This window comes from Ochotona princeps, chromosome 1 (genome assembly GCF_030435755.1).
Source record: "Ochotona princeps isolate mOchPri1 chromosome 1, mOchPri1.hap1, whole genome shotgun sequence".
In the NCBI taxonomy this organism is placed as follows: domain Eukaryota; kingdom Metazoa; phylum Chordata; class Mammalia; order Lagomorpha; family Ochotonidae; genus Ochotona; species Ochotona princeps.
Window position 1 is genome coordinate 5999135 of NC_080832.1, and position 26478 is coordinate 6025612.

The 26478-nt window shown below is 52.2% G+C and overlaps 1 protein-coding gene across 1 annotated transcript in view; it reads left to right on the forward strand.

Moving 5' to 3' along the window:
* Nucleotides 1-437: 437 nt before the first annotated feature.
* Nucleotides 438-26478, forward strand: part of AGPAT4 (1-acylglycerol-3-phosphate O-acyltransferase 4) — a 58281-nt gene continuing 32240 nt past the window's right edge. The window contains exon 1 of the mRNA XM_004595487.3: nucleotides 438-703. Coding sequence (XP_004595544.2) covers nucleotides 526-703 — 178 coding nt within the window. The 5' untranslated portion in view covers nucleotides 438-525. The remainder of the gene's footprint in view (nucleotides 704-26478) is intronic.

Below are 26478 nucleotides of genomic sequence, written 5' to 3' on the forward strand. Positions count from 1 at the left end.
AGTCACCCACCAGTGACCACTCAGGTGTTGGGGAGGACGATCTGCCAGCAGTCCAGGTCCTAGAGCAGGTGACCGTCCGGTGGGGCATGGAGAACAGTTCAGCAGGCCGTCATGGAATACAGGAAGTGCCTTCCTGGTGTAGGGGCCTTGAGGGGTAGAGCTTGACCCAGGTGAGCCCCCTCATCCTGCCTGGGCAGCAGGTGTGGTTTCAGAGATGAGACTGCCAGTCTGAGAGCTGGAGGAGCTGCAGAAGTGGGGAGAGGTGGGATGGGCATGGGCCAGAACCAGGCTGGGCCTGGGTGTTTGCTAAATAATAATGTCTGCTACTGTGGGTGTTGATCTTGGGGAAGACGTTTGCTTTGAAGAGGTTTGTGTGTGTGCCTTCAAAACCGTCGCCTACTCTCCCTAACGCTGAGCGTTGGTTGTGTTCCAGACGCTTCCCCGAGCCTCGGGTCTCCCTCTCCGTTCCGGACGCGCTGTGCGGCGGGCGGCTTGCTGACTTGTGAAGGAGAGCAGCCCGCCACCATGGACCTGGCCGGCTTGCTCAAGCCCCAGCTCCTGTGCCACCTGGTGCTCTGCTACGTGTTCATCGCCTCGGGGCTCATCATCAACACCACGCAGCTCCTCACGCTCGTGCTGTGGCCCATCAACAAGCAGCTCTTCCGGAAGATCAACTGTAGGCTGTCCTACTGTATCTCCAGCCGTAAGTGCCCCGTCCCCACCAGGCCCATCTTCACCAGGCCGTTACCTCTGCCGCTTGGGGCTGTGACTACCACGGCACTCCTGGCGCGCCTAGCTGACTCCCACCGGCTGCCCAGCAGGGTCCTGTTCTGTGTTTGCATGTTGGGAACGTTGATGCTGGTCCCCACTCTGCAATGATTACTTCTTGAAGGAGCAATGTCGACAGCCTAGCACTTTAGCGGTGCACAAGAATGTGCTGGGAACACTCACTAAGCACCTACCCCCTGCTCTAGGTCTCAGAGCCATCGTTGTGACGAAGTCTTAGTTGTCTTGTGTACAGGTGCCTCTGAGAGTGTGCACACATGCAGCGGTGTATATGCACAAACATAGGCAGACTCTCTCGTCTAAACCAAATGGCAATATCCTGGAGTGTCTTCTGCTTTGCTGTTCCTTCAGCTTTTGATGTTGACTTACTTGCAGATAAACAAACATACAGTTATTAGAAACAAGAGAAGTCACTTATCCTTTGGAGTTCCCCCAACACTAACGTTTGCATAAAATTCCATCCAGAAAATTAACATTGATATGATCTACCAGCCCTGTTAAGATTTTCCTACCTGTATATACGGGAGTTGCTCATAAGTTGTAATGCTGTTAAGATGGAAGTGTGTTGGATCCACCTGCCCTACCACGCATCCTGGCTGAAGAGTGGAGCATTCTTCAGTGTTGTTTGAATCTGCTGAGGGCTGACCCAGCTGTGGCCACCGCCACTGCCCCTCTGGGCAAGAGAGGAGCCTAGGGTGTGTCACTTAGCCCAGGTTAAGGTCTAATTTAAAAGCTGAGACAGTTTCTATTCATATGCCACTTTGACTGATTTACCAGACCAAGTCTCGCCGGTTATAAAAGAACAACTGGTGCATTGGAGTATAGAGCCGTGTTTTGTCGTTGCTGTTGACTCATCTTAAGTGTGTACCTGCTCTCAAGGGAAGAGAACATAGTGACTCCCTAGCAATGATGTGTATGTGCAAGTGTATTTCAAAGTAGGAGCTCCTTGGCAGGCGGGGAGAGACACCCAGTTTTTATTCCAAAAGCTTGGAACTATTGGTATCTTTTTAAAAGCCTTCAATGAAGCACATGACGTTTGGTGACGATTTCTGACATGGTTGGAGCACAGGTCCTAGTGGGTTTGTCAGTGTTCTATGTAAGTATGTCTTAGAAAATGCTCCTAAGACCCGAAGGCCAAGTTACAGCAATGAAAAAATATATGTAGATGCTTGCGTCTGCGGCCAGTGTTATGCATTCACGTTCCGCCCAGTGCAAGCTGATACACTTGATCTTGTCTCTTATTTTCCTCTAACCTCAGTCTCTAGTGTTTAGGTGCTACACGTGCCACACAAAAAGGAGGAGCTTGTCCAAGCAGGGCGGGAACAGCAGGAGGTGGGCTGGTCTGGGTGGAGAGCGGGCTCCATTGTCCAGGGAAAGTAGACAGTTGCTGGAACTTGGCCCTCTAATGGTAAAGTCCTTGTATGGTCAAGAAAAACAGGTTACTATCTAAACAAAAGTTAGTTTCAGCAAAGCCTATGCTGATTGTACTTTGCATTGAAACCTGCCTGTGTAAGATTGGTACAGAACTCTGGAGTCGCACCGATGTGTCAGAGCATGTGTGTGTGTGTGTGTGTGTGTACTTCTGCTGTCCCTCTCGCAATTCCAGGCAGGTGGTGAAGAAGCACATTTCTCTGGGCAGTTAAGGAGAAGGGGTGGATGTAGGATGAGAGCGCCTGAGATTATTTTACTTTGGCTTGTTGGCAGACACAGTGTGTACCAAAGTTATGGTAGGATCGTGTAGATGCTTTCCTGGGGATGCCTTTGCCTCATTGTAGCAAATGGTGCCATCGCTGCGGCACAGTGAGGAGCTGCGACCATTCAGATAGGTAAGATTGAGTTGGCTGCTTCACTTCTGATCCAGCTCCCTGCTGATGTGACTGGGAAAGCAGCGAAGGGTGGCCCCAGTCCTTGGGCCCCTGCACCCATGATCCTAATGGAATTTCAGGCTCCTGGCTTCCGTCTGGCCCAGCCTCAGCTGTTGCAGCCAGTGAACCAGCAGATGGAAGGTATGTCAGCCTGTCTCCAACTCTGCCTTTTAAATAAATAATCTTAAAAAAAAAAAAGACAAGTAGCAAAGTCAGAAAATAGGCTGGATTATTTTCTCCCACAAATTCTAAATGAAACTCAAGAATCAACTACCCAAGCCACAGGGGCCTTGGGCTAAAGGTCCAGGCGCATCACACAGTGCCCGGTCACTGCCTGTCCCCCACAGGAAAGCAGCCCTGAGCTTGGAGCTAAGCAGTTGCAGAGCTATAACAAACTGGAAGAAGAAAGCAAGATTTTTTTTTTCTCTAGATCTTTCCTGGCTCCTAGGCCAAGGGGTCATGGTGGGAGGGGAGGGCAGTCTCCCATGGGTGCAGCTCATGGGCTGGTCAGTTTAGTCTAGTGACCTTGCCCACCCTGTGCAGTGCTGTCGTTGCCTGGGGTCCCAGCAGGTGTTGGGTGGCAGGACTGGCCTCATTGACTGCTCCCCTTCCTCACTCTCTGTAACTGACAGCTCTCTTGGCACCCTGAGTGTTTTGCCACTGTCAAAGCTGTGTGAACAGGTGTGCTGTCAGGGATGCTTGGCAGGGCCATTGTGCCTCCTCCGTCCCCCCTGTCCGCTGCCCCTGCTGCCCCCGCTGCCCCTGCTGCCCCCGCTGCTCGCAGGTTCTTCTTGGGCCCAGTGAAATGAGAGCCACACACCTGGAGTGTGGCTTCTCCTCTCGGGGGACGCTAGCAGCTGTTCGTGGTTTGATGGTGTCTTGTGGCCTCTGACTCGCTCTCAGCGTGGAAAACTGGCAGCATTCAGCACATGCAGCCAAGCTGGTGAGCAGGAAGCCCGAGGAATGGTTCGCTCAAGACACAGATCCCCCATCGCCCCGTCACAGCCTACAGGAGCTTGCGCATTGTTCCTGCGCTCATTAAATATTGAAGAGGTCGGTGTTGTCACAAGCAAGTTCACATCAGCCCCAGCCCTGGCTGGCCACGCTCAGGGAGCAGAAACTAATGCGATTGACGGAGAGCCTGCTCACGGAAGACCCACTGAGCTGTATTGTAGGTCAAGGCTGAGTAACTGAATGGAATTTCAGGAGTAACTAACTGTAATTTAATCTGCATGGCTGGCTGCTTCTTAGGTGGTTAGCTTGTGGCTACTCAGTGTGCTAGGCGAGGAGGAGGAGCAGGGTCAGTGCAGGGTGGAACAGAGAGCCACCATGTCACAGATGACGGCACCAGGGAGGGGTGGCTGAGACGAGCTTTTTCATTTTATCCTGATGTTGTGGGTTAAATAGAAAAGCAACAGAGTCGGAAAGCCTACTAAAGTGGGGGTGGGGAGCGGTGCCCATGAATCCCCACAAAAAGGGACACCCCTTATCCCTATTCCACCCTCGCCTCAGCCCTGCCCCCACCCCAGCATTGCCCAACCCCGTCACCCCAGCCCTGTTGCACACTCCACCTTCCATCGCTGTCCAGAGTTGCTTCTGCGAGTAGACACAAGTGGTGTACCACACTGCCCTGGGCACAGCTCTGTAGGGTTGGTCACGGGCAAGGCCACGCACGACAAAGAATGCTCATGGCACGAGGTAGTGCCTGCCCTCCTGGTTATAGGCTGTGTCACCTTGGTACAGCCAGGCCAACGCTGAGCCCCCGTCACAGGACACACCCCTGAGGCACCAGAATGCCTTAGCCCCTGCTCACAGTCCAGCACCCACTCAGCTGAAAGCACCAAGGAGAATGAGCAGGTGGGCTGGGAAGCCTTTGTGTTTTTAAGGTGACTTGCCAAACCACACTTGTGTTGGAAGTCACAAGGATGAACTGGCCACGAATCCAGTGTTTTTCCAGCAAAAGGACCTGTCTTGCACTCATACGCACCCACTCCCAGCCTGTAGTACAACTTGAAAAAGTCCCTGAGTATTAGAATTAAAAGATGAAGCTTACCAAGATGTCAAAATAATAATAATAATAGTGCCTTGACACTTGTGTGCAGTCTGTCTGTAGTGTGTCTTGTCCTTGAACTCTCTGGAGACCCCTTCGTAGGTACTGTTGTCTGGAAGTGCTTGAGCTTAAAGAGAGAAGGAGGCCCTGAGACCAGGGCAGCAAGCACCTGCAGCCTGCATGGGCGGCTGTTCTGTCCTGCTCAGGAACACCTTCACCAGGAACAAGCACCTGAAGGAACTGGGCATCTCATGGCTCTCTCCTGGGTAAGGGTGAAGGTCCCTTGGTTCCCACCGTGCTCCTGTCCTTTCCTCTCATGACCCCGATGTCACCAGCTAGGTCTGATGGCCCTCCTGGACAGAGAGAGTAGAGCAGGAGCCTTCTAGAACTTTCCAAGCCAGTCTCGGGTGTGGTCTGAGCTTGGACAAAGTCTGTTGTCCATTACATTTCCCAACACTGCAGCAGCTCATAAAGCAGAGTGATTGGTCAGGAGCTGGAAGCTGTGATCTCGCGTCTGGCCTTGCCTAGGGAGGGGCAGATGTCAGTGCCAGCCTCGACCCTGCACCCTAGAGACAGATAGCAGGGCTGGGATGGTGCACAGAAGAGACCTCCACGCTTGGCTCCGCAGTTTAGCCAAGCTCAATGACCCTCCCAGGGCCCCGTTCTCTAGTGGAGGGGCAGCAAATCTTGTGTGGTGTCTCCCTCTGACCCCTTTCTCTATACACAGGCCAGTGCTGGCCTCTGCTACCCAGTGCTGGAAGGTAAGGATGGCAGCTGGCTCTTGGGACGGCATGTCCTCTGAACCCATGCCCAGTCGCTCTGGCTGCCTGCGTGTCCTTGTCCTGCCCCTCACTCTGCCCCCAGCCCTAGCTTCCACTTTCCGGGTACATTAACCAGTCTCAAGGAGCAGCAACACAGTGTGCACTCATCATCTGGATCCCAGATGTGGCTCTTTGAAAGTTGATCACCTGTCCTGCTTTGGCAGGGGGTGGGGTGGCATTAATGTCCCCAACCTGAGGATGTTGGATAGATGTAAGGAAGATTGTCCTAGCAGAAGCTAAGAACCCTCTGGAAGGAGAAGGTCAAGCATCCTTGGTCACCGTTAGGAACCCAGAGCTAAAAATGCTGAGCCTTGAAGTCCAGGGCAAGCAGGTTCCAGCCCACCTTGAGCAGCGAGCTGCCCTCCCACCTGCAGAGTCTCCCAACCCTGCCCTGCCTCCTCTGTCTGTATGAAGGATGAGCAGGTTGGACTCTCCTATATGCATGGGTTTGGGACACAGCTTGGGGGAGGTGTCTCACCAGGCTCCAGTCACAAAAGGGATTCCCCGGTGATGGTTTCAGCAACTGGCAAAGGGAGCTCTTCTGGGTTTTTTGGTCCGACAGGGTTTCACTCTTCAAAAAAACCTTGTGGCAGATCTTAAATATTATGAAAAAAGCTGTGCTTTGGTTTCTAAGTGTGTTTGCCTCAAACTTGATCTTTTGAATGCCCTCTTCTATGAACGCTTTGAAGCACCCTTGTATGTCCTGGCAGGTACCAAGCAATGACCGTGTCTTTGAGGCTTTGCTGGGTCTGGCAGCAGTGCCCTGGCCCTGAGGAACTCTGGCTGGTGCCCTCAGCAGGTGCCAGTGTGGGCAGGCTTGGCCCTGGTGAAGTTGTGGGGCAAGGGGAGTTACTGTTCTACCTGCACAGCTGTCTGTGGCTGCTGTGGATAACGTGGCCTTGAACTTATCCTTGTCTGTTGCTGTTACTGATCTGCCCTATGCGGTAGCTTGTGCAGTTGAGAGGCTTATGCAGCTTACGGTTTCAGAAGTGGGGATGTCTGAGGGCATGGTGCCGCCTTCTGGGTAGACTCACTGGCTGCAGTGTGACACTGCTCAGGCGTCACCTGGGGAGAGGGAGCAGGTGTGCAGCTCAGGCCTCTCCTCCTCTTCCGGTGAAGCACCTGATGCCAACATGTGGACCCCCTGCCCCCACCATGCCACACTCAATCTGAGCTCCCACCTCCAAACTCCATCCTCATGTAGATTTGGAATTGGAGTCTCCACTTGAAAACTTGAGGTTGACACAGTGAGACCCAGCGGCCTGGCCGTGCCTTGAGACTATGATGTGGGTGAAGAGGCCTTCGGAGGCCCCCATGGAGCCTGGAGGAGAGTGGGCGTGCCTGCAGGGGTGCCCAGCAGTGGCTCATTGCCATTGTCACTGTGTCCCCAGATAGGTCCCCAGCACTGGGAACATGAGTTTACCGCAAGTGTTATTTTTGCCTTGCCCTTAGCAACGTTACACAAAATGTGCCTGGGGAAATAGCTGATTTGTTTTCTTAAAAAAAAAAATTCCTTTCACACCTAATCTAAGGAAAGATACCCAGCTGGTTGTTCTCTGGAACTGCGTTATACTTTAAACCTAATATTTAGTCAGAATAGCATGAGGCCAAGCTGCTAGCACGCTGCAACATCGAATGGGCAGATCGGAAGGCAATTGATCAGAGTGCTATTTTTAGATATTATAATGCGAGATGTTTTAAATCACCTTTGCTTTTGGAATGTCTCTCATTTGATGGCATGTATTTGGTAAACTGAAAAAATAAAGAAAACCCAAAGACCCAATCAAAGGAATAAAGGACTAAAGAGAAAAGGGAGTAAAAATGGAAATGGTGTATGTGTGGAGTGAATGTGATGACCTTGAGTCAAAGCCTCGGCTTCATTGATTGATTACTGGCTGATTGCCCCTTCTTGCCTGGGTGTGTGACAGGCCCAGACGACAGGATGGCGGTTTAGGCAGTGGCCTGACTGGGCCTGAGCAGAGCCAGACTTGGGGGGTGGGACTGAGAGGCGAGACTGACATGAAAGCCGTGATTCAGGGTTGGGGTCTGCGCTGTGTCCCCTCACCCACCACCCTGTACCCATGAATGTGACCTTGTTTGAAAATAGGATCTTTGCAGAGGAGCGGGTTAAGTTGAGGGCAGTGGGTCGACATCACTAACCCTGCACAGCTGCATCCCAAGAAGGAGGACCTTTGATGATGGAGAGGACGTGCGTGGAGGAAGGCAGCGTAGGAATGGCAGCACTACCTCCAGAGGAGGCATCGGGAGCTACCAGGGACAGGTTCCCTCAGGTGGAGGCCACCCTGCTGACGCTGTGCTGGTGCGCTCACAGGCTCTGGAACTGGGAGCCAGGGGCCCCATCCTGGAACCCCTCCCCGAGGGAAGGAGGCCACACCTCCCCCTAAGCCGTCCTCCAGTGTGCTGAGTGGTGCAGAATGGAGTCCCACTTGAATGCCTTATGCCTGTCTCTCTCACCCTCTCTGTACCCCCCCTCCCTCCCATGATGTGGTGCTGATGACCCAGGACAGGAGCGGTCATGCAGATGAAAGGCCCCATGTCACCCCTGCAGGCACCACGGACAGGAGTCCCTGTTCTTGACTCTTACAGACAGGAAGTCCAGCAAATGAAGATTGGATGTGGTGGTGACACCGGACATGGGAAAGGGGGCAGCTTGTGCAGGAAGCATGGGCCCTCTCCTCGGCGGAGAGAAAGCTCAGTGTTTCTCCCCTGCAAGATTCCTTTCCAGCCCTTGTATCCATGGTCTGAAGCTTCACAGCGCCTGTCTAGGGCAGACAGACGAGACTTAGTCCTTAAGACCAAGAGGTGACCGATCCGGTGAGAACATGGCCTGCCTGTGAGGCTGTGTTGGGTTCTGTCTCACCTACAGCCTCTCTGGCCGAGGACAGGGCAAAAAGCCATTGCTTCCTTGGGGCTTGCAGCAAAGCTCTCTTGTCGAGGCAGCCTGTGTGTGTGTGTGGCCCGCGCTTCTCCTGGGGTGTGTGTTCTGAACGACGGAGTCTCCTGTCTGCCACATGCATGGCAGAGGTGCTCTTCTCTTTCCTGGCCCCATCCTTAATTAGAACTGGGCTGGGCCTTGCTGAGCCTTCTCACATGGCACTTGCTACAAAATCAGCCCTTTGTGCTGGCATTGGTAGTGGGATCTGCTGTTTCCAGTTGTGCTGCGGCCAGCTGGGCATCAGGTCATGCCCAGGGCTGTAGGGCTGACCTGCATGGTGTGTGGGAGACGCTGGAACCATCTCATTGAATGAAGGCAAGTTCCAGTTTGTAAGAAGACTCATGCAGCCCTGGCTGCGTTGAACATTGAGTGCCCTGTAGCTCTAACTTAAATGTGTGTGCGTGTTCACTCTTCTGACATGCAGCTGTGTCCTTTGGTGCGTGAAGTGGTCTCCCGCGTGAAGTGGGGAGATGCATGCTTCCACTCAGACCACTGAAGAAACGGCACGTTTAGGAGGGACACAGGCGTGAGGCTGGAGTGTCTGAGGCTTGGCTTCAGGCAAGTTGCCTTCATTATTGATGCAGTTTATAAATAAATTATCTTCAAGCAAGGTGCCCGATTGGTTTTGTGACTTCGGTTACAGTTCTCAGGGGAGTCTTGACCTTGGTGCCCGGGCTTGACCTTGGTGCCCGGTAACTTTATAGGATGACTGAGTGTACTCCTTGTAGTGGATACGTCTGTCTGGGAAGGGAATGAGACATGCAGCCGGGCACAGTGGCATCTTGACCCTGTTTATGTTCTTTTACTCTGTACCTGGCTAGGATAAAATAAAATGAACATACTTTTATATTACATAAAATACAAATGTTGCCTGAAGAGAATTGGCATATTTACTTCTAAAACATTTGAAGTTAGTTGCCTTAGCCAGTGGGTCTGGGTTGCAGCATAACGGAGGTGGCACTCACACGACGCAGTTTGAAGCATCAAGTGGCATCAGTTTCATAAAAACACGTTCCAAAGCCAGGGAGACGTCGCTGGCAAAATGGGTCTTCATAGGTTCCTTTGTTTTTGTTTGTCTTGGGCCCTCATGGGCTACAATGTGATTTCGAACATTGTGAGGCTGCTTTTCTCTGGTTCTAGCCCTGCTCTCCAGAGAAGAGGGGGCAGGGTTAGTTTTTGTCACAGTATAAAAATGCCAATAGGCCAGCATCCAATATGGGCACTTGTTTCAGTCCCAGCTTCTCCATTTCCACTCCAGCTACCTCCTGCTACTGTGCCTTAGAAAGCAGCAGAATATTGCCTCAACCCTTGGACCCCTGCACCCATGTGGGAGACCCAGAAGCCCCTGGCCTCAGCCTCTCCCAGCCCGGCTGTTGCAGCCATGTGGGAAGTGAAATCAGTGGATGGAAGATCTCTCTCTTATCTCACTCCCTCTTTCTGTTTTTCAAAGCAAAATGAAAAAACAAAACGATGCCCTCAGCCACACTGTGGCTGAAGTTACGATCATGTGACACGGAGGCTGCCATGCTGGCAGCCTTTCCCCTACTCCTGTTTCCCATGCATGCCATGCTGTGTGGGTCAGGAACCACAGTGGTGACTCAGCTAGTCTGTGTCTTGGTTGCTGTTAATAAAATAAGGGAAACTCATTGTAACGTGCTGCTTAGATGGGAGGTGAGGTTACTCATGCCTTTATGCCTGCTTCGCTGGAGCTCGTGTGTTTTCCCAGGGAGCCCTGACACCTACAGTGTGCGTGGAGGAGGTGGCCAGGGTGGAAGCACACAGAGCCGTGGCCTGGAGAATGCATGGTTGTGCTCACGTGTCTGGATGAGGAATGTGCTGAACTCAGACATCTAGGGGATGGGGAGGGACAGGCTGAGTTCCTTCCCGTGTGACTTCCCCTGGCCAGTAACGGGGCTGGCTGCCTGTGGGTCCTTCCGACTCCCATGTACATGGACGAGTTGAGCAGGTGACAGGCGAAGTCTCTTCAGGCCACGAGAGTCTGCGTGAATAGGTCTACTGGCCATGTGAAACCCACCATGGAAATGCGTTAAAACATATACTGAATATTGCATAAGAACACAGAGATTTGTTTCAAGTAGGTTGATGAAAAGCCAGGGGGGTAGAATGATGCAGATGTTGGTGGGATAGCAGGTGGAAGGATGAATGTAGCAAGTTGTGTTAAGAACAGATTTAAGTGTGCGATATCCTAGTAGCTGAAGCCCTCACCTTGCATGCGCCAGGATCCCATAGGCACCAGCTGCTCCACTTCCCTTCTAGCTCCCTGCTTGTGGCCTGGGAAGGCAATAGAGGATGGTCAAAAGCCTTGGGACCCTGCACCCACGTGGGAGACCTACAAAAATTCCTGGCTCCTAGCTCCAGATCAGCTTAGCTCTGGCTGTTTTAGCCACTTGGGGAGTGAACCAACAGATGGAAGATCTTACTGTCTCTTTGTCTGTAGGTGAGACTTTCCAATTAAAAATAAATAAATCTTTGAAAAAAAGAACAGATTTAAAGCTTCTGGCAAGATCCAGTGCGATAGTTCAATTGGCAGATCCTCCTGCTTCAGGCACCAGCACGCTTTTGGGTGCTGTTTGGTATCCTTGCTGCTCGTCATCCCGTCCAGCTCCCCACTTGGGCCTTGGGACTCTGCACTCACTGGGAGACCTGAAAGAAGCAGCTGGCTTCAGATCGGCCTACTTTGGGAATGAACCAGCAGATGGGAGATCTTTGTCTCTTCTCTGCAAATCTGCCTTCCAAATAAAAATAAATACATCTTTTAAAAACTCGTGGCAAGAGAAACAAATAGTAAAAGTGTATGTGTCAATCTGTTATTTACATTGTAAAGTTTTGGCTGAGGTTTGAATTCCTTGTCGTTGAAGCTCTTTCAATGTAGTACATTCATGGCCTACCCTAAAATGTGTTGCTTTCTTTCTAGGGTGGAAAACCAAAGGCACTCCTTATGTCTCGTGTTCCTTGTAGGCTTTTGGCTGCATTACTGGAAACCTCGTTAAGGGTTTTTGGCAGGGTGACACGGAGGACAGGGTGTGGAGGTGAGCTAAGCCCACGTTGTACAAGAAGGGTCCTTCGCTTCCCGAAGTCTCCTTCCAAGAAGCGAGTAGTAGATGAGGGGAGGTGAGAGTTGCCTGTGTCATCCTCCTGACTCAGTTCCAGCTAGTTGTGTGGTATGGTAATCTGAATCAAATTTATATATTCATTTATGTCCCTCACAAAACAAATTGTCGAGTTTTTGCTTGGGCACATTGAAGTCCAGGGAGGATGCGTGAGTTTGTGTAGTCTCCTTAGCATGGTTCAAATAACCAGCTGAACAATTATAGAGCAGTGAAAAATGCTTTTTAAAAAGTCCATACACCCCTGGCAAGAAAAATCATGCTTTGAACCAGCTGGAGCGTTAGGAAACTCAGTAAGGGGGTGGGCATGGTGGCAAGGCACGTTCAGGAACCGCTTGTTGCGGGCATTCCCTGTAGGAGGGGTGAGGGTCAGTTCCTGGCTGCTCTGCTTCCAGTCCAGCTTCCTGCTGATGCTCTGGGAAAGGCAGCCACAGGTAGTCCAACTTACCTGGGTCCCTCCCACCCTGTGGAAGGCTCTGATAGAGCTCCAGAGCTGCCCATTGGGCAGTGATCAGATGTAAGTGACTCTCTTTCTCTCTCTCTCTCTCTCATTCTTGACTTGAGATCCTGCAGGTGGGCTCTGCCTTCAGCAAGCCTCAACAAGCCTCACCCATCATAACGTCACTTAAAATTACAGCAGACTTATTTCACAGATTGTAATTAGCTTTACTTGTGGTTCTAGGATTCCATAGCAGCTGGAGTGAAGAGGGGCTGGTGTGGTGGCACTGGTAAGCCACCTGCAATGCCAGCATCCCACGTGAGCGCTGGTTTGGGTCCTGGCTGCTCCACCTGCGACCCAGCTTCCCGCTAGCACACCTAGACAACAGCAGGTGATGGTTCAAGATGGTCCCTGCACCTGCATGGGAAGCCTCCGGGCTTTGATCTAGCCTAAACTGTTCTAATTATTTGGGAGTGAGCCAGTGGATGGAAAATCTGTCTCCCTTTCTATCTGTGCCTTTTAGATAAAAAGATTATTTTTTTAAAAAAAGTAAGTTAATGAAAGCAGAAGTACTCAAGACTCATCACTCCCAAGGTGGTTGTCCATGTTCCAGTACTTTCTGTATGCTGCTGAGGTGATTCAGAAATGTCCTAGAACTGTGTGCCACTGCAGCTGTGCCAACCTCTCTCTCAGCTCCGGCACATTATTAGCTCAACCTTGGCCATGGTGTGAATATGCACGCTATGGAAATTGACTTTTTTTTTTCTTTTTTGGGGGGAGGGCAGTGAGCAAAACAAGATTTACTTAAATCAGAACCCTCCTGTTGCAGTAGTCAGAGGGGGGCAGGGCACCGCTCAAGAGGCAAACCCCTGGCAAAGCTTTACACTGAAGGTCTCCTGCTTCCCTCGGCCAAGAGCTGGCTGTTGAGCATGTCGGGGCAACACACCACCTGCGCTGTCATTGTACACAGGACACAGTTCTCTAGTGACCCTGTCCAGCCTGCCCACCCACTTCTGAGCTGGGGTTTCCCTTGTAAGAAATAGAGGGCCCCCCACTGGTCACACAAAGCCACTGGCCATCACCAAGTGAATGGTTGTGACGGTGGTCTCTACAGGTGTCAGCAAAGTGTGTGCCCTGTACCAGGACTTGGATGGGGTGAGGAAACCACAATGACAGAACTGCCCTTCAGCCCAAGGCAAGGGCAGCCCCATGCGCTGAGCAGTGCTGGAGCAGGGCAGTGCCCACGTGCTGGCAGTATGTAGGGGAGGGGACCCTGGACCAATGGACCAGTCCTGCTCAAGGCTCGAAGCACTTCTCCAGAAATCTGAATGTGCCGGCCTGATCCCCGGGCCTCCCAAGGAAAGCCTTTCCCCAGGGCTACCAGGGCAAAGTGCAATTATTCCTGGAGTGGCAGCAGCCGCTTCCTTAAGCAGAAAGAAGCTGATTGAGTGCCTCTCAGGGGAGCAGAATGTGGTCAGGAGGAGACCAGGGAGGCCACTGGCGCTTATGCTGGCCACTTAAGCAGAGTGGCCCCAGGAGAGCATGAGGGCAGGCGTCTCTCCTGGGCTGTCACGTTGGCCACATGCCAGGGGCTTTTGCTCGTTGCCACCTCATTCCGCTTCCAGAGCCTCGTGCAGGTGACTGAAGGGTTCTCAAAAACACTTAGGCAGTGGGCTGCCTTGCATTGACTGGGCACCTACTGGTACCATCACCAGGGACTGTGTTCTCCCTGCTGGGACCTGGAGACAGCTGGTGCCAGTTCCTACCATGAGACCCCGTTTTCCAATGTCCACTCCATGTGCAGGATCCCTAGAGGATCCACCATGTCCTCCTGACCCTGCACCTCCCACTGTGCTCACTCTCTCTCCCCTCTGCTCAGGCTGCCCCACACCTCCCCCTCCTGTCTACTCAACTTCTGTAGCTGAAATGGCCAAGGGAGTGGGGCCAGAGGAAGGAAAACCTGGAATGAAGTGGTGACCAGGGATGGGGAAGGCTGGGCATGAAGAACAAGCACATCATGCAGAATACAAGCAGGTGGGAAGAGGCGAACCACAGCAGCATGCGGAAGGATGTGTGCTGGGTGGGCAGAGAGGACGCCTGGCTGGCGGTGCACCACAAAGTGTGGGGAGTCAGGCTGCCCACGTGTGTTTCGGGGTTCTGTGAGCTGAACTGGTTGAGCACCACGTCCCTCTGCCTGTGTAGCAGAACCTAAGCCAGGACTGTGCACTTGCAGAATCAGCATGCTGCCCAGCCTCCCCTGGGCACTGGCCGCGGGCATTTGCTTGGCCAGGGATACTCGCCTCTTTCCCCTGTGCCCAGCCTCCGTCCCCGCCTCCCCAGGGAGCAGAGACCTCCTGACACGGAGACGTCGCCACGCGTGTCTGCCAGTGTGAGTCTGCCTTTGTGTCGTGAAAGAGCCTTGTCTAGGCGGGGAGAGCCAGCTCCTGGCAGCCTCGCGAGCTTGGCCGTGGTTGAATGGCATGGCTCGTTTGTTTTCTTTGATCCCTGTTGACGGAGCACTGGACAGAGGCGAGCGTGAGCAACTGCAAGGAGCATCCCCATCCTGCCCTGCATGGCCTGAGCCAGAGAGTGCCTTTTGGGCATTAGGGGACTTGGTGCTGCATGCGCCATGGTTTGGGGGGTAGCTTGAGAGGTAATGATGTGTCAGAAAGAAAGAAGTGAGAGCGGCGGCCAAAAAGGCGAGACCATGGCACCTTGGTGACTGCGTAAGGCTTTTCCGAAGGTTTATGGAAGATGCATGTGAGGACAGTATGTATGGGTTTTTTTTTATTACATTTCATTTTGTGACACAGTTTCCTAGGCTCTGGGATTCCCCCAGCCCCTCCCCGTGTCCCCCCCCCCCCATGGTGGATTCCTCCACCTTGTTGCAGTATTATACTTCAAATCCAGTCATGATTCTTTCATTGCAAGCATATACCAAGCAGAGTCCAGCATCGTATTGTCCAGATAAATTCAACAGTTTCTTGGGGAGACCATCTCTGGTCTGAAGGCAGAGCTGGCAGAATATCATCCCGGCCAATTAAAAGCCACAACATAACATCAACAACAGTTTACAACATTATGGAGTTAATTGACATGGCATTGAGTAACCAATATGTTAAAAAAATGAAAGTTCATAACCACATCCTGTAACTACTTCATTGACATTTCAATTTTAGTTTATAAACAACTGGCTTCTATACACCTTGATATGGCTGTAGGGTACTATTCAGTTGTCTTGTGTCTATTTTCATTTTAGTATTTAGCGGTTTATAGTTTTGAAGCATAATTTTTACTGAACTTGGCGGATTTTAGGGTAGTCCAAACTGGCTTATAACTCTGACAAGACATATATCAACAGTCAGGGTGCAGAACAGTTTTAGGAGGGGTGTGCAGAGAAATCTCCAATACCCTAGTGGGGAGTAACTTATCTTTGTGTCCTGCCTAGTAAGGTATATGTGAGTCCATGCTGACTGCTTCCTGTCTGGTTCCAAACTTTCCTTGTTGTTCTCTATCTATTCTAATTTTTTGTTGTTATTGTTGTTTGTTTATTTGCTTGTTTTGGGGGGGCGCTCCGGAGCGACCCTGATGGTCCTTGCAGGAGAGGGTGGGGTTCCAAAGTTGGAGCTTGGACCAGAGAAAGCTCCCATCCTGAGTCCCAAAGGAAGTTTACTGTTCTTCTGTTTCTACAGACCGCTCAGGGCTCCTGGCTGTTGTTCCGAGGACCTTGGATTCTGTGAGGAAGGATTTGGGCTTCTTCCATCCCATGTGGTAGATCCAAGCGTGAGTGGATGACCTCAGAGTTCTTGGCCTCTGAAGGCACTCCAATTTCCCGTGGTCTCCTTGGCAATTGGGATGTAGTCCTTGGTGCTCACACTGATAGTCCTTGGTGAGGATCCGGGAGTCTCCAGGGTTGGGATACAAGCCTCCTCCTGTCCCCCTGCTCCACTCTGGGGTCCCTCCCTGCTCTGTGCATATGACCTCCTGTTAAGAGGTTGTCAGGATCGCTCTTGGTTCCCCCTGTATGTCTGTAGTTTTACTAATGTCTAATGCTGATTCGAGTCTGTTGTCTATAACTTACCTGTTATATTCTTAATAGTTTGTACTTCACGTCTTCCTCACACCTTCTAAGGAGATGGAAGATTTCTCTGCTCTCCCACCCCATTACTGAGTGACATAGGGTCTTTTTTTTATTCATTAATTACATTTTATTATGTGACACAGTTTCATAGGTACTGGGATTCTCCCCACCCCTCCCCAAACCCTCCCACCATGGTGGATTCCTCCACCTTGTTGCATAACCACAGTTCAAGTTCAGTTGAGATTCCCTCATTGCAAGCATATACCAAACATAGAGTCCAGCTTGTTATTGTCCAGTCAAGTTCAGCGGCTTCTTAGGTATACACTCTCTGGTCTGAAGACAGAGCCAGCAGAGTATCATCCCGATCAATTAAAAGCTCCAACATACCATGAGCAAAAATTTACATCATTATGGAATTAATTGACATAGTAATGAGTAACCAATATGTTAAAAATAAATGCGAGTTCTTAACCACCTTCTGTGACCACCTCATTGACATTTCAATTTTAGTTTATACACAACATATAACATACATAACATGTTATACATAACATCATATCATCTTAAATTAAGGCAAACATGTGGTATTTAACCTTTTGGGATTGGCTTATTTCCCTTAGCATTATGGTTTCCAGTTTGGCTCATTTGGCCACAAAGAACTGCATTTTGTTTTTTTTAATAGCTGAGTAGTATTCCATGGAGTAGATGAACCATAGCTTTCTTGTCCAATCCTCTGCTGATGGGCATTTTGGCTGCTTCCATGTTTTTGCAATTACTGATTGTGCTGCTGTGAACATAGGAGTGCATGTTGGTTTCTCATAAAACAAGTGTTCTGGATATATTCCTAGGAGTGCTATTGCTGGATCATACGGTATGTTGATTTTGAGTTGTTTGAATGTTCTCCATACTGATTTCCATAGAGGCTGTACCAGCCTGCAGTGAGCCATTCTTACTGGCGTTAGGTGGTATCTCATTGATGGTTTTTGTTTTTTTTAAAAAAGATTTATTCATTTTATTACAGCCAGATATACAGAGAGGAGGAGAGACAGAGAGGAAGATCTTCCGTCCGATGATCCACTCCCCAAGTGAGCCGCAACGGGCCAATGCGCACCGATCCGAAGCCGGGAACCTGGAACCTCTTCCGGGTCTGCCATGCGGGTACAGGGTCCCAATGCATTGGGCCGTCCTCAACTGCTTTCCCATGCCACAAGCAGGGAGCTGGATGGGAAGTGGAGCTGCCGGGATTAGAACTGGCGCCCATAGGGGATCCCGGTGTGTTCAAGGCGAGGACTTTAGCCGCTAGGCCACGCCGCCGGGCCCTCATTGATGTTTTAATTTGGATTTCCCTTATTGCCAGGGAACTTGAGCATTTTTTCATATGATTGTTTGCTGTTTGGGTTTGTTCCTTTGTGAAACGTCTACCCATTTCCCTTGCCCATTTCTTGAGTGGTTTGTTTGTTTTGGTGTTTTGATTGTTCTGGAGTTCTTTGTATATTCTGGAGATTAGCCCTCTATCACCATTCTGGAGATTAGCCCTCTATCACCTACGTAGTGTGCAAAGATCTTCTCCCATTCTGTGGGTTGCTTTTTTACTTTGTTGATTGTTTTCTTTGCCCTGCAGAAGCTTCTTAGTTTGATGAGGTCCCGTTTGTTTATTTTGGTCTTGATTTTTATTGCTTTTGGCGTTCTTTTCAGGAAGTCCGGGCGTACCCCTAAATCTTGCAGGGTGTTTCCAACATTTTCTTCCAAAAGTTTGAGGGTTTCTGGGTGTAGGATTAGGTCTTATCCATTCAGATTTGATCTTAGTGTTTGGTGAGAGATGTGGGTCTATCTTTTTGTTTCTGCAGGCTATTAACCAGTTGTCCCAACAGCATTTGTTGAAGAGACCTTCCTATTTGCCTGGATTGTCGTCATTTTTTTTTGCCAGAGATTATTTGGCTGTATCTGTGTGGGTTTCCTTCCGTCCTCCTCTCTGTCTTTGTGCCAGTACCAGGCTGTTTTGATAATCACTGCCTTATAGTATGTCCAGAGGTTCGGAAGTGTGATTTCCCTTGTTCACTTTCTGTTCTTCAGGATGGTCCTAGCTATTCGTGGGTTTTTTTTGTGTGTGTGTGTTTCAAGTTTATTTTAAGATAAACTTCTTTTAATCTTGTGTTTCCACAAGCTTTTTGGAATCCCCTGGGATATTGGACTCAGATTTTAGACCCTGCAGTTTCTGCCGCTGCGCTGGACTGGGATGCCCCTTCCACAGAGTGGGTCACATGGACTTAGCTGCCTCACACATGTTGGGCATCAGGTGTGTGCTGGGCCCCAGGCTAGAAATATTAGAGTATTTGAGGTTCAGAAAGAGCTTATTATGAATTTAAAATATGTCTGTAGGGCCGGTGCCATGGTGTAGCAGGCTAAGCCTCTAACTGTGGTTTCAGCATTCCATACAGGCACTGGTTTGAGTCCTGGCTGTTCCACTTCTGATCCAGCTCCCTGCTAATGTGCCTGAAAAAGCAGTGGAGAATGGCCCATGAGCTTGGGGCCCTGCACTCGTATGGCAGACCAGGAAGAAGCTCCTGACTTGAAATTCACCCAGCCCTGGCCATTGCGGCCATGTGGGAAGGAACCAGAGGGTTGAGGAGCTCTTTCTCCTTCTCTCTTCATAACTCTGCCTTTCAAATAAATTAAAAAATTTTAAAAAGTATGTCTGTGATATGTGCCAGAAGTACTGGCCTGGAAGCAAACATGAAGATGCCAGCTAATTCGGTGGCATCAGCTGGCCCGGAGTCTCTCACTGTGTGTCCACACCCCCTGGGGGCCAGCAGGTATTCTCCTGTCGGTGGCAGATAGCAGAAGGAAGAAACTGGTCCCAGGGAGCTTGGAATCCAGCACACATAGGGATCTAGGAAGAGCTTGGACCACCAAGTGGGTGGGAAGCTGTGATGCAGTATCCTGGGCTTTATGTAAGGGTGGCATCGTGGGTGCCATGGCAGAGTGCCTTTTGATACATTATGAAAACCTGCTTGGTAATGAACATTGGTGAAGTACTTGGGAATGTACGAATGGAAGCAGTGAACTTTACAAGAGACTCCGATCAGTATTTGAGCTGTTAAATAGCCTTGGCACAGAGACATGCTGAGCACCATGAGTTTGGAGCTGGGCATGAAGGTGATGGAGCTTCCATGACCGCTGCAAGTGGCCCTGTCCTCTGGTCAGTCCTGCCTCTGGGAACTAACATGGCGGGCCGGAGGCATGGCCTGCTGGGTGGGTAAGTCTGGCAGCTCCTGGCACAGGGTACCGGGATGGGACCTCAGCTCTGGCCTCCTGCTCGCCAGCTTGGGTCCCCACTTTGGCCTGGGGATCTGCATGTACCACCTGCCCTGTTTTGTCTCCTGGCATCTCTCCGCTGTTGGCCTGACCCATCTGGTCCCTAGCCCCAATTGTCAGAGCCTGTCCCATCTGGTCCCTGGCCCTACCTGTTGGAGCTGGTCTCGTCTGGTCCCTGGCCCCACCTTTTGGAGCTGGTCCCATCTGGTCCCTGGAGCCACCTGTCGGAATGTGTACCTCGATTAAGGTTTTTTTTGCATCGGGCAAAACCTTTGGGGAGTACGGTGCTGAAGCCAGTCCTGCTCAAGGAGCCCTTCCCTGCCCTGGGGCAGAGACCTTCTGGGAGCTGGTAGGCTGACAGGGAGCCCCCAACGCTGGGCTCAGCCAGGCAACTCTGCCCTACCTATGTCCTTCCAGGCCTGTCCTGGCCTGTGGCTTCAGACGCTGCCTGTTCCGTTCATGCCCAGGGTCCACGGTGCCCAAGGCCCACGGTGCTGACGCTCCAGGTTCACATCAGAGAAACAACAGTTCCTTTCTGTTGCCTGGGGAAGGATGGCTCTTGTCCTGTTGGTAGATGTGGGAGGCGTCGCCAAACTGCTCAGCAGCGCTTCTGCTGTTGGCGGGTGGGGATGCAGCCCTGGTCCCCAGTGTCCCCGGGTGCTGGAGAGCTCCTGGACGCAGGCCAGCCCTGGGGAGGAGGAAGCAGCCAGGCACTTGGGTGATGCATCTTTGTCAGTACTGATTGGGCTTTCTGCACAGGGTTTCTCCAGGGGGCTCTGGAGGGAGGGAGGGAGGGAGCCCCCAGTGGAAGACATCCCAGCCTAGTGCGGTGGCTGAAACAGCCTGCTGTGTGCGGCTGGCTGTGCCGCTGATGTGGAGAGAGCGCTGTCTCCCTGTGCACCGTCCTGTGGCTAACCTGAGGTTTAGATGGTGGTGTCGGGAAGGGGGGCCTTCACATGGCAGACCACATCCACGGGGAAAGCGTGCGGGGCAGGGTAAGAGGGTTATTCCGTTTGCTCTTTGCTCTTTCTCAGTTTCTTTTTTCTGCTTTTCTAGCCACCAACAAAACCGATCTAATTGCTGGCTCTAGAGGAGGAAAAGGCGTAACGGATTCTGACAAGCTCAGCTTCCCTGAAATCCAAGCATCCGTGGGATTCTGAGGGAACCCCTGCTTCCTCCACGAGCCACAGAGTCACCCCACTTTGTCCCGCCTCCACTGTCCTTGTGCCCTGCCACCTTGAGGCTGCCACGCAGAGGCTCTTGGCAGGCAGCAACCGCAGCCTGGGTTTTGATTGACATTTTGTGATTTAATTAGCATCTGCAGAATTTAGGATTGTTAAACTTCATCCCGGGATAATGAGATAATGAGAAGTGCGTGCTGTTTCAGGATTTCTGTCCTCAGCTGGAGGGTAAACAGGCCTAGGGAGGGAGTGCTGGGGGGTGTGGAGGAAAGCCTGGAGGTGTGCACTCCGAGGGTGGTGCTCATTGTCACCCCATTACAGGCGTGTTAACTAGAGGCCGTCCTTATTAGAGCCAAGAAAATAAAACATACAGGCACCTGGCAGATAGAAGGAGAGATGGAAGGGAGAGAGAGAGAAAAAGAGAGAGAGAGAACAAAATCTTTCATATGCTGGTTTACTTCCCAAATGGCCACAATGGTCAGAACTGGGTTGATCCAAAGCCAAGAGCTTCCTCCTGGTCTCCCATGTAAGTGCAGGGGGTCCAAGGCTTTGGGCCATCTTCTGCTGCTTTCTCAGGCCATTAGCAGTGAGCTGGATTGGAGGTGGGGCAGCTGGGACTTGAACCAGTGTCCATATGTGATACAGGTGCTGCAGGCAGAAGCTTAGTTTGCTGCACCATGGCTCTGATCCCTGGAAGGGCTTTTAAAGACAATGATTGCAGCTTTATCCAAACCAACTAGAAGGTGTATTTCTTATACAGTTTACATTGCTGGAGAAAGACAAAGCAATGAATAAACAGAACCCAGTCTGTGCATTTCTCTATGTACAGTTAAGGACACACATCTGAGAGGAGTCTAGGTTTGTGAAACGCACCTTCCTGCTGGTGTCTTTAGAACCGGGAGGTTAAGCTAGCTGAGGACTCTGGGATTCTGTTCTACATTCTGGACTTTGTACTGAAGAGGGGGTCTTTGGCTTCAATCCCCCAGGCCCTCTGCTGTGGTTATTGCTGCTTATACGTGTCGGCAGCATGCAGGCCTGTGTGTGGCTACCAGCATGTTCCTGACGATTCGCTCTCCGTGGGAATTTAGGAGGTTAGAAGAAGGCTGGGTTGGAAGCAAGTGTTAGGGGTGGGGTGGGTGACTAGCCACTTGCTAGTCATTCAATAATCATCTCCTAAGCATGCATTTCACGTCAGGTGCTGCCTTTCTAACAGCGACACGCATTCTTGACTCCGGCTGGACACAGAGACTGCCCACAGATGAGGACAGGGCTGAGTGTGTGTGGCATTCACAAATGCCGGGTGGCAAGTCACCTCGCAGCTCAAGCAGTCCCTCCCCGCTGCCCATGGATTCCATGGGTCAGGAGGTAGGACAGAGCCCCCCGGGGATGCCGGGCCTGACTCTGGGATGCTGGCTTCCTACTGAGGAAGATGCAGAGCTGGGAAAAGGAGTTAGCACGTGGGCTCTCCACTCCCAAGCCAACCAGTGGACGTTGGCTGTTAGACGGCACTTCTTCTGGTGGCCCGGGCTATCTTGGAGCATGGGAGGCACCAGGTAGTGGGTTTCAGCTGCAAAGACGATGAGGGAGAGAGCTCCCAGGGCACATGGGAGTCTTTGTTTCCATCGCATTCTTCTGGGCACCAACAAGTCCGTGACGTTCCCAAGTCAAGAGGAGAGGGATTTGAGTCTCAATGTTTGTAGAAGGCATTGTGGGATTTGCCGTCTTGTTACAGCACTCCCCACCACCGTTACTCGCCTGCCCTCACCTCAGAAAGTTATAGCATGTTGAGGATGAAAGAGAGAGAGTGCCAATATGCTGACTTACTGCCCAAAGGCCCATGGCAGCTGCTGTGGCCAGTAGCTAGGAACTGAATTCAGATCTCCTGGGTGAAAGTCAGGAACCTCTGAGGGAGGTTCAGCCTCGCAGGGGCTTCAGTAGCTCGAGGCTGGGGCCAGGATCCGGACCCTGATGTGGAGCCCAGGCACCGCAACGTGGGATGATGGGATCAGAGCCACTCGGCTCACGAGTGATTCAAGCCCATAAAGGGTTTAATCATTTTTAAACCTCATTAACAATCTTCCCTTAAAAAAAAAGAAGAAGAAAAGGAACTTAATTTTGCTAACTCTGGCAGAGTTCTGGGTTTACTTCCCAAGTGACTGGGCTGGAAGCCAGAAGCCTGGAACCTATCCAGGTGTCCCACATGGGGACAGAGGCCCAAACACCTAGGCCGTCTTGCCAGGTGGATTAGCAGGGACCTCGCTTTCCTGTGGAGCAGCCAGGACTTGAACCTGGGCCCATGTGATGTTGGCTTAGCCCACTGCGCCACTGCACCAGCCCCCGTGACTAGGGGATGTAGACTGGCTCTGTGAGTCTCTCGCATCGTGGCACCAGTGGCATGTGACTTCCTGGGTAAAGGTGTAGAGGGTCTCACTCCTGCCTGGTGCCTGGCTCTGCTCCCATTCTGGAGGAAACCAGCCAGCACAGCAATCAAGCGGGAGGTATTCGGCTCCCTGAGACCACGGCCGGAGGAAGGCCCTGACCTGGGCAGCCTGGATTGCTGGCCCCTAGAGCTGCCTGAGCCATTTGCACCCATGGCTCTTCCAGGCTGAGCTGTGGACACTTGTGATGTTGGCGATGAGAATTCTGTGGTGGGGCCTGCGTGCTGGGTGTGTGCACCAGAATCCCCTTTGTGGTCCAGGCTCTTGAGGTCTCACAGGCTTCCCGGAGGAGGAGGCAGGTGTAGTAGAGACCCGGAAGGGCAGGCCGAGGTCTGTGAACAGACACGCCAGAGAATGGAGGAGAATGAATGGAAGAATCCCCAAGTCTAGATCAGTACCCCCTGGAGCTGCTGGGAGTGCAGGTTCTTGGGCTGCAGGATGAGTCCCTGTGATGTGTCTGGGCAGCCCTGCTGCAGGGGGCAGGCTCTGTGTGCATCCCTAGGAGCACCCCTAGGAGCACCCCTCCCCTGCACCCTGAAGGCAGCGCGTGCGCTAGGTGGAGGTGGATGACAGCCGTAAAAGCCCAAAGTGACCAATCAGAGAAATGGAAAACCATCTTCCCTGGTGTGTGTGTGTGTGTGTGTGTGTGTGTGTGTTTCTCAAATGATTTCCTTCTCCATGCTATTTTTAACCTGAAGTGCTCTTTGAATAAAAATAAGACTTAAAAAAAAAGAGAGAGAGGACTTGGTTCCTGTAATTTCCTTTTCTACTCTTGACTGTAGTGTGTCCCTTGGGAGGGCGGGCGGTGCTCATTAACCCAGTCCCCAGGATGACTGCCACTTTTCATTAGTGGCTTCTTAACCTTCGCTTCATCTGATTAGTTGCAGAATTAAGTCTCTCTGTCGAGGAGCCGCCACTCCCTGTGTGCCTTCACCAGTCTGCTTTCCCCAGAAAGGACCCAGGCATTGACTCTGCTGGGGAGTCTGAGTCGATCAATGGGACCCGATTTGGGGCAGCCTCCTCGGTGGAGCCCACAGCTTGAGCAGGCAAGGGTACGGGCAGGGCACCTGCAGGAAGCACCGCTCTCACCATGTGCTCTTACCGTATTGCCGAGGAACCCTCACCTGGCTGGCCCGTTGGCCCTGAGCGGGCCCCTGGACTGAAATGTGTTGTTTTGGTTTGAGCAAATGACCTGTGACAGGGAGCTGCAGGTCTGACACGGGGAGCACAGACAGATGAGAAATTAGAGCCAGGTAGGACAACCAAGCTATGTGGTGGTGGAAGCACGTGGCTCCAGGATCCAGGCATGTGATTCTTGGACCAGGGCAAGGGACAGGGGTATGTGGTGTCTGCAGCCAGTGTGAGAGCTGGGACCGTCAAGAAGAGGCACAAATCATTCCCTCCGCAGCCGTGTGCAGCAGCCAGGAGGTGAGGGGTATGCCACAGCAGGTGCCTTGTTCCCGGGGGAGGGGTTGGAGAACAGCTTCACCCGCACATAGCCAGTTGCTTCCTGCAGGACTGAGCGGAACAACGCTTGTTGTTTGAAGAACAGCCTGGGCAGTTGTTGCCATCTAAACCCCTTCCCATGCTGTTAGGACGAGGCTTTCAGCTAAGTACTCATGGCCCTCAGGGCTGCTTCCTGGGTGCCAGGCGGGTCCTTCGTGCTGGGTCAGCTCCCTCTTGCAGTCTGGCCATGCTTCTTCCTTGCTCTTCCCACTCAGATGCACCAGCTGTGCAAAGTCAGTCACCCCGGGGACGCCTCGGGGCTTTCCCCCTTGGCAAGTTCCCGTATGCGCTGCCAGCGCTCAGAAGGACCTGTGGCCCTGAGCCAGCCGTTACCCCAGCCTGGAGACTGGGGAAGGTCGTGTGCGTGTGTGAGTGTGGGCTTTGCAGCTGTGTCAGGTGCTGTGGCTGGCTGACAGAGGAGGGAGGGGAGTGAGTGTGGTCCATGTACTCTTGCCCTTGGCCAACCTCTGCTATCGCTGCTGTGGATGGCTCTGCTGGGCAGTGTGCCCAGAAAGCCCACAAGGCCATGTGGCTGGGTGGTCTTAAGGTGCGGACAGCAGGCTGTGCTGGCACGGGCCTCCCCTCATCCGGATGGTCTAGCCTATGACCGGGGGGCTGCAGACCTGAGGAGCATGTCAGTGCGGTGAACGTGCCAGCAGTGGCAGCAGGTGGGAGATAGTTGCCAAGTGTATCTGAATCCAGAAGAGGCACAGGGGGGATGCAGCGGGAGAGGCATGGATGGCGCATCTCTGTGGGGCACCTGCCACGAAGGGCTGGCGAGCGAGGCATCGGGTGCATGGGGAGTGGAGGTCCATGGCCTGTGTCCTTTGTCCCCAGCGATGCCGCTCTCCTTTCCAGGTTCCTGGGACGCCCTCCCTCCAGATTCACCTCCCCCAACTCTCTGGGTCCTGAGTTTCCTTCTTGTGGGTACTGGCTCAACACTCAGTGTCCATAGACTGGCTGCTCTTCACGCCCTGGCTGCTACAGAAGGTCCACCCCGCCCCTCCCCACCTCGAGATGAAGAGCCACGTCCTCTAGGATGCCCATGGAGCTGCCTGTTTGTTTCCTGTTTAAGGCCCATTAGGCTAATGCCTCAATCTAGGCCCTTTAATGGTCCTATAATACCAGGGTATGTGGCCACCACATGAGTCTTGGAGCCTTTGATGGTGGGCTGTCCAGGTCACCAGGCAAAAGCAAACTACTCCAGGGGGAAGGACCACCTGCTGAGCCCTCCTGCCTGCTGCCTCATGTCCCACGCAAAGGGAAGTGACTCCAGAGCAGCGTGCAAGGCCGTGGGCTCTGGGGAGCTTCTTAGGTTTCTGCGCTGTGTGCTGTGTGCAGGGCTGGACCTGAGAGAGAGGTGGACAGGAGAGGCTGGCTCTCCTGGGAGCTTTCCTAGAACTCTGCACATCTCCCTGGGAGCTGGAGGTGACAGAGGCATGGTACTGCCCTCACACACTTGCTGTGCCAAGGTGGCTTTGCTCCATCTGTGTCTTCGAGCACTTGGTGAAGTTCCACTAAAAAGGCTTTCCTTTTTAAAAATTTTATAAAGATTTATTTTCATTGGAGAGGCAGAGTTACAGAGAGAAGGAGAGCAAGAGAGAAGTCTGCATCCAGTGGCTTACTCCCTGAGTGGCTGCAACAGCCAAGCTGAGTCATTCTGAAGCTGGAAGCCAGGAGCTTCTGCCAGATATGCCACGTGGGTGTAGGAGCCCAAGCACGGGGGCCATCCTCTGCTGCTTCCTGGGCTAGAAGCATGGAGCTGGATCGGAAATGGGGCAGCTGGGATCACGGTGCCGTGGTCTCTGAGTGGTTGCCTGCTGCTCCATGTTTGGGAATTGTGCCCCTGGAAGGGGAGGGCCAGAGTTGTGGATGGGAGCCAGCTTTTGTCCTTGAGATACCCCTCAGCTGG